This window comes from Mus pahari, chromosome 19 (assembly GCF_900095145.1).
Source record: "Mus pahari chromosome 19, PAHARI_EIJ_v1.1, whole genome shotgun sequence".
NCBI classification, from domain to species: domain Eukaryota; kingdom Metazoa; phylum Chordata; class Mammalia; order Rodentia; family Muridae; genus Mus; species Mus pahari.
In genome coordinates, this window is record NC_034608.1 from 41,049,179 (window position 1) to 41,056,833 (window position 7,655).

Genomic DNA, 7,655 nt, shown 5'->3' on the forward strand with positions numbered 1-7,655 from the left:
GCAGGCAGAGCTGAGAGTTCTACATCTTCATCTGAAGGCTGCTAGCAGAACACTGACTCTCAGGGAGCTAGGATGAGGGTCTTAAAGCCCACACCCACAGTGGCACACCTACTCCAACAAGGTCACACCCACTCCAACAGGGCCACACCCACTCCAACAGGGCCACTCCCTTGGCCAAGTGTATGCAAACCATTACAATGTGCATGCAGGGGCACAATGCACACACACACACACACACACACACATACACACACGGTAAGGAATGTCACAAACCTACAGGGACATGGCCAGCTATACTCACTGGCTACTCATAGACTGGGCAGTCTGATCTAAAGAGGACATAGGTAGACTGCCTTGCAACCCTCCTGTCTCCCCTGCCCCTCTAGTGTGTGATCCCAGAAGACTTTTCCCCAGGGTCATGTGATAAGAGGTAGCACTGACCCCAGGTGGACAGCATGCATTGGTGTGGCATCTCTACTTTTCCTGGTCACTGCATGCAAGTTCGCCAGGGCTGGAGCCATGCCATTCACCTTAATCAAGGGGAATTCCCATCAATCAAGTGGTCAGTTTTCTGCTACTGTGGCAAAATACCTGGGAAAATCGCATCGATAAAATGAATAGGTTAATTATGGCTCAGGATCTTAGTCCAAAGCCAGTTGGTCTCATTGCTTTGGGGGCCTGTGGAGACATCATACATCTTGGGATGAGTTTGTGGCAAACGAGGCTGCTGGTCTCTGGCAGCTAGGAAGTAAAAGACAGAAAGAGAACTGTATTTCTCTTTGAGCCTTTATGTCTGGGCATCTGAACCCCAGTGAAGCCGAAAGGCTATCTAGGATCAAAATCCCAGGGTCCCTGTAGGTTCTGAGAGAGTGATCCTGTGCTTGATTCATGTCCAGAGTGTGACAGTTTTATTGTCTTTACTCTTTGTTCCTTGGTACTCTGACCTTGGGATGCCTTCCTAGCTATTGGTCAGTAAGTGGGTCTCTCCGCGTCAGCCCTACCCACCCGGTAGCCCTGCCTTTCTGCCTTCCACTGCTCCAGATCTTACCCAGTCCTTAGAATGTCAGAGTGGGCAGCCTCACTAACCGAAACCTCCCCTCCTGTCTCTCTTCTCCTCTCAGAACGGGTTGAACGGACTGCATCTGGCCTCCAAAGAAGGCCACGTGAAGATGGTGGTTGAACTTCTGCACAAAGAGATCATTCTAGAAACGACAACCAAGGTAAGAACTTGGCATTGGAGATTCAAGTCTGTGGGCCTTCCTGTCTCTTCTCAAACGGCAGCCTAGAAACGAGCCTACACACGGTCCTGGATTCCCAGCTGTCCATCACAGTCTGTTTCTCTGACTCCCTGGAACCACCTAAGAACACAGGACCCTGTGTGTGCAAACCATCAGCAGGCCTGTATTCTATCCTCCTCACTGGGCTCTGAAACCATGACCCTTCTATGGTGGCTTCTTGCTGCCTTGTACAGAGCCCGGAGTTCTGCAAGCTCTAGAGCTGAGCCCCAGCTGACTTGCTTCCTACCCTGTGGCCTTAGGCAAGTTACTTGGGCACTGGAGAGCCCCAGTGTTCTCACCTGTAAATAGGGCCTTTATCGAGTACTCGCAGGGTTGGTATGGAAATTAACTGAGCCTGTGTATATAAAGAACCTGGCGTAAGAATCAGGTGGGAAAGAGTGACATGAACCTGTTGTCACTGAAGAAAGTCTAGTTCTTCTCTGGCAAATCTTGTTCACCCATAAATCTATTTTCAACATGATCAGTTACCTGAAGTGGCGCTTCCATTTTATCAGGAACTGTTTCTCATAGAAGCATGAATCCATATAGATTGCAAAAAATAACATAATATTTGCATTGCTAGTACAATTGCTAGCAGAACACTATTTTTCGTGCGTGGCAAGCACACAGTCTACAACCGACCTATGCCCAATCCCTAAAATGAGCTTTATTTCTCATGTACACTCGACTTGTTTATTAAAATCATCGCTTCTTACTGTCTCATGCTGGCCCCTCTCTTCCCAGCGCCCCACATTGCTGTCTCTTTGCTGGAGTTGCTGTAACTTCTCATTTCTTGCCCGATCCTTGTTAAATGGGGTCCCCAACACAGCCTTGATTTCAGCTCTCTGCAGCAAACATCCTCCACCTCTCAGGCAGAAAATGGTGCTGAATGATATAGAGAGAACAGATATAATTTGTATGAAGTGAGCTTCCAAAATATTATGAAAGTAGACTCCCTTCTCAAGTTAAACTTCCCTAATTTTCATGTCATTTTCTGCTCACTCATCGGTGCAGCGAGTCTGCATTTGCTTCCAGCCCCTTGACAGAAATCGATGGTTTCAGCTGCTCTTCCCAGGGACCGAGAGGCAATTACTGACCTCTAACGTTCCCGACCACAAACCTGCAGCACCTCTTCCCTGGCGTTTCCCCAGCGTTGAGGAAATGGCACACTTCCCAGATCCTCCCCTTTGGTTTTTTTTTTTGTTTTGTTTTGTGATGAATACTTACTTGGTAGGTCTTATTTATAGACAGTTATAAGCCAGGGTGGCTTTAGAATGCTATAGAGGAGCAGGGGGTTAAAAAGGTGAACCTCATTGCTTAGGGTAGAGCAGACTCCTGATAGGATGTGACATCGTCGCTGGTCTCCAAGGCTTAGGAAAGATTAGATATAAAGACAAAGCAAGAAACCAAAGCCTGCCCCAGTTCCTTAGCTGGATTCACCAATGGAAAAACAGAAGGATGTCTTAGCTCCTCGCCTCCCTCTTCATCCCAGAAACTAGAGCCCAGCTCCAGGGTGATTAAGCAGACCCCCTCATAGCACCCCACAAATTTATACAGTGCCAACCCAACCCTCCTCTTCCCATGGGTTCTATGGCTTCTTAAATATGGAGAAATTAGGTGTTTATAAATCAAAATAGAATTAAATCATTTCTTCTGCTTCTTCATGAATAATGAGGCCCATACCCCTATGCTATGACCCTCCCACAGGTTCAGGGGTTTCATGAAGCTTACAGTTGATGTATGTGCTTGTGTATGTGTGTGTGTGGTATGTGTCTGGGTGTGTTTTTGTGTATGTGTGTATGTGTTTGTGTTGTGTATGTGCATGTATGTGTGTTTGTGTCTGTGAGTGTGTCTGGATGTTTGTGAATGCATGTATGTATTTATGGGGAGGTGGGGGTGTTTGTGGGTATCAATGTATCTTGTGTGTATTTGTGTTGTTTGTGTGTGTGTGTGCGTGTGTGTGTGTGTGTGTGTGTGTGTGTGTGTGTGTGAGAGAGAGAGAGAGAGAGAGAGAGAGAGAGAGAGAGAGAGAGAGAGAGANGAGAGAGAGAGAGAGAGAGAGAGAGAGAGAGAGAGAGAGAGAGAGAGAGAGAGAAGCACTGTTCTTTGTGCTTTTACTGCTCTTTCATGACCAGTAATTGGCTCGGTGTAGACACAGACGTTTCTTGCCAGCGAGCCCCTTTGTTCTCCTTCCTGTGACCATCACTTGAGTAGGCTGAGGGAACCTCTGTCCCTTGCATCTGTGTTTCAGAAGGGGAACACTGCTCTGCACATCGCTGCCCTTGCTGGTCAGGATGAGGTGGTCCGGGAGCTGGTCAACTATGGAGCCAATGTCAATGCCCAGTCTCAGGTAACAGCTCTCTGGTCCCTCGTGTAGGGAAAGTCTTTCTTCACCCACACAATTCTTCTCTGTTACATTGGCTGCTGTATACCTCAACACACACACACACACACACACACACGCACACGCACACGCACACGCACACACACACACACACACACACACACACAAGATTTGCTATTGCCATCTCTCCAAACAGTAATACAGGTACTCTGCATTAATTTTCCAAGGCTAGACCACCATCTTAGCTTTGTGAGCTGATCACTGCGGACTCCATCTTGGTTAAGTAGACAGAAAGGTCACATGTTACATATGGACCATATGGAGGGGGTGATAAGGCTTGGTTGGTTGGTATTAAGAGAAACACAAGTAGAGGGGGACTGGAGGGATGGATCCGTAGTTAAGAGCACACACAGCTCTCACAGATTCCAAGTTTAGTTCCCAGCATCCGCATCCGGTGGCTCACAACCACCTGTCACCCAGCTTCAGGGGACCTCACACCTTTGGCCTCTCTATTCATGTGTGCACACCGACAGGACACAGACATACACAGAATTAAACAAAATCACCTTTTAAGTAGAGGAGGATTGTAAGCTAGGGACTCACTCAGGAGGTGAGGGGGGAACATTTCTATGGAGTTATCCTTCCATCTTGGCCTTTGGTGATAATTTTCCAGAGGCCATTTTTTTTTTTAACTCTGGTAAGGGTATGAAGAGGCAGCCACGCCCCTCCATGTGAGAGGGTTTGCGCCCGTGTTCACATCTGTTCCACTGTTTTAATGGCTTCTTCTTTGGGTTTGCAGAAAGGCTTTACTCCCCTGTACATGGCTGCACAGGAGAACCACTTGGAAGTGGTGAAGTTTCTACTGGAGAATGGAGCCAATCAGAATGTAGCCACAGAAGTAAGTCCCTTTGGAAGTGTGCTCTGTGATAGAAGTGCCACAGGGGACATGAAATAGCTGATGGCACGAAGTCAGACCGCAAACAGATGATGTACATCAGCACACAGTCAGACCGCAAACAGATGATGTACATTCAACACGCAGTCAGACCACAAACAGATGATGTACATTCAGCATGCAGTCAGACCGCAAATGGATGATGTATATTCAGCACACAGTCAGACCGCAAACGGATGATGTACATTCAGCACACAGTCAGACCGCATACAGATGTTGCACATTCAGCACACAGTCAGACCGCAAACAGATGATGTACATTCAGACCTCCTTAAGCACAGAGTCAAACAACAAACACCTGGTACACGTGGTCAACCATCATAGCACACAGTCAGACTGCAAACAAGCACACCTAGTCAGACCATCATAGCACACAGTGTAAGAAAGAAGAATGCGGATACTGTGGGAGCACGGAGCAAGAAAGTCGGGCAAAGGAAGGCTTCCGGGAGGAGGTGGCACTTGAAGATGCAAAGGGCTTTGAAATCCCTTCTTTGCTCTCCCCTGACCAGGATGGCTTCACCCCACTGGCCGTGGCTCTACAGCAGGGTCACGAGAATGTGGTGGCTCACCTCATCAACTATGGGACGAAAGGGAAAGTGCGCCTCCCTGCACTGCACATCGCAGCCCGCAACGATGACACACGGACAGCTGCCGTCCTTCTGCAGAATGACCCCAACCCGGATGTGCTTTCCAAGGTGAGGGAACACCAGGGGAGGTGTCCACCGCGGGAAGCAGGCTGGTGCACCGGAAGACTGTGGGCTAGAGGCATGCTGAGGTCCAGCTGTGCCTTCGGTGCCCAGACCTTAGTGGGCAGCCGTACGTAAATCTCTGGAGAATGCTGAGATGGACCAGCACCCTGGAGGGCAGGGTGGGCCTCCTTCCAGAATGAAACTGCACCTCAGAGGGGACTCTGGTTGTCACCCTCTTCCTTCCCTGTGCCCTTGCTAGAAGAGGAAGTCATCATGCCCAGCTGTGGAAGAACGGGAAGATAGAAAATGGGGTTTCTGGAGATGTGGGTGGCTGTTTTAAGTGTTACTAACCACTGCTCATTCAGTTAGGCTGCTGGCTGTCCCCCAATCAGCTAGAATGCTCAATTTGCTCACACTCCCTGTACCTATTCTACTATGTCACTATTCCAAGGAATTTGGGGATGTGGTCTAAAGGTGTGGAGCAGGAAGACAGTGGTGGTCCCTCTGGCCAGCTAGCTGAGTCACAGGCCCTGTGACTAAAATCTCTTCATGAGAGGTGATCTCAGTTTGTAGTTCACTTTGGCCATGAGGCACAGCTACTGGAAGCTACTCAGAGGTGGCATACTGCTGCCACACCTTTGGATACAGCTTGCCAAGGGGGGGGCAATCTCCTGACCCCTTCCATAGATACTGCCACAGGTCGAAGTCTGCAGTGTCAGGTCCTGTGTCCCTGTTAATGGGTTTAGAAAGCCCAGGCTGGTCCTGGGACATTACGAGTGTTTCTCTCCCCCCCCCTTCTGTTCCACCAGACGGGATTCACACCCCTCCACATCGCGGCTCACTATGAGAACCTCAACGTGGCCCAGTTGCTCCTCAACCGGGGAGCCAGCGTCAACTTCACACCTCAGGTAACCTCGCTGGAGTCTGCACACTGTCCGGAGTCTAGGGTGTCTAGAATTGGGGGTGCCCTAGCCTCTCTCACATGCACTCTCTCCAGCATCTTGGAGTCCACCCATGCCTCAGAGATGCACAGAGGCCAGAGCTTACACATCTATTACAGCCTCCTGCTAGGAGACTACTGGTCATCTGTCTCTCAGCTTGGTCTGGAGAAAATGCAAAGCTTTCCCGTGCCTGCTTTTCAGGTGAACGCAGGAGGCAGGAGATGATTCCAAATGACTAACTTTCTTCCCATCTGCTATGTGGCTCTGGGGGATGTGGGCTTGGTCAGCTTGCTATGATTACCCACAGAACAATCTCCCTTAGGTGAGAGGTCCTTTCTTAGCTAAAGCGGATGCTCGGTCTGCAGCAGTCAGGGCTGGGGCGTCACTGGTGTGTACGCTTCCAAGGAAGTACTGGTTCTGACTCTTCCCCTATTTCTTTCTCCAGAATGGCATCACCCCACTACACATCGCCTCCCGCAGGGGGAACGTGATCATGGTGAGACTCCTGCTGGACCGAGGGGCTCAGATAGAAACGAGGACCAAGGTAGGTGCCGGCAGCCTTCAGGACCAGGGCTGGGGGTGAGGTCTGCCTTTGAATCTCACAGGGCGATAGGCTCTCAATGAGGGGTGTGCCCCGCTACCTCCCTGAGTGAGTGGTCTGCAGCTGGGTGCAGCAGTAGACAGTCAAAACTGAGCTAAAGCCAATCTGGCCTGAAGGCAGTCTCAGATGTTCCACATCTGGGAATAATTCTATAGATGGACTTGTGTCCCATAGTCACGGATGGCCACCTTTTGAGCTTTCTGGTTGTCACTGTCTTATAAAGGATGAATTGACACCGCTCCACTGTGCAGCTCGGAATGGACACGTGAGAATCTCAGAGATCCTACTGGACCATGGAGCACCCATCCAAGCCAAGACCAAGGTGTGTGCTCCTCTCGGGTATGCCATCTTGCAGGCCATATCCAAGTCAGCTGGACTTTCCTCTTTGCTGTGACAAAACACCTTGTAGGTGAGACTCAAGGAAAGAAGGGATTTAGGTGTCATGGTCAGTCCCTCGTGGTGATGAAGTCAGGGCATCAGGAGTGGAAGGTCACATGGCAACTGCAGCAGGAAACAGAGAAAGGTGAATTCTGGTGCTTAGCTGGTCTTTCCCCCTTTTATTGAGTCTGGGGTCCCAGTCCAAGGGGTGATGTCACCCACATCTGAGGGGTCCTCTCATTTAAACCTCTCTGGAAAACGCCCTCATAAACACACCTGTATGTTTCTGGGGAGAGTCTAAGTCTAGACGAGTTGACAATAATGGAGATTAATCATCACAGCTCCACCCCTCTGTCAGCCTGACACCCAAGCATGTCACTTTCAGCGATGGTAACATTCCATCTCCTCCCCATCACTTTCAGCGATGGTAACATTCCATCTCCGCTCCATCACTTTCAGCGATGGTAACA

The 7,655-nt window shown here is 49.6% G+C and overlaps 1 protein-coding gene across 8 annotated transcripts in view; it reads left to right on the plus strand.

Annotated features, from left to right (window-relative positions):
* Ank1 (ankyrin 1) overlaps positions 1 to 7,655 on the plus strand; it is a 178,917-nt gene that overhangs the window by 106,998 nt on the left and 64,264 nt on the right. For all 8 annotated transcript variants that reach the window (XM_021219247.1, XM_029532290.1, XM_029532291.1 and 5 more), the window contains exons 3-9: positions 1,122 to 1,220; positions 3,529 to 3,627; positions 4,421 to 4,519; positions 5,086 to 5,271; positions 6,075 to 6,173; positions 6,652 to 6,750; positions 7,031 to 7,129. In XM_021219247.1, the coding sequence (XP_021074906.1) occupies positions 1,122 to 1,220; positions 3,529 to 3,627; positions 4,421 to 4,519; positions 5,086 to 5,271; positions 6,075 to 6,173; positions 6,652 to 6,750; positions 7,031 to 7,129 (780 nt within the window). The remainder of the gene's footprint in view (positions 1 to 1,121; positions 1,221 to 3,528; positions 3,628 to 4,420; positions 4,520 to 5,085; positions 5,272 to 6,074; positions 6,174 to 6,651; positions 6,751 to 7,030; positions 7,130 to 7,655) is intronic.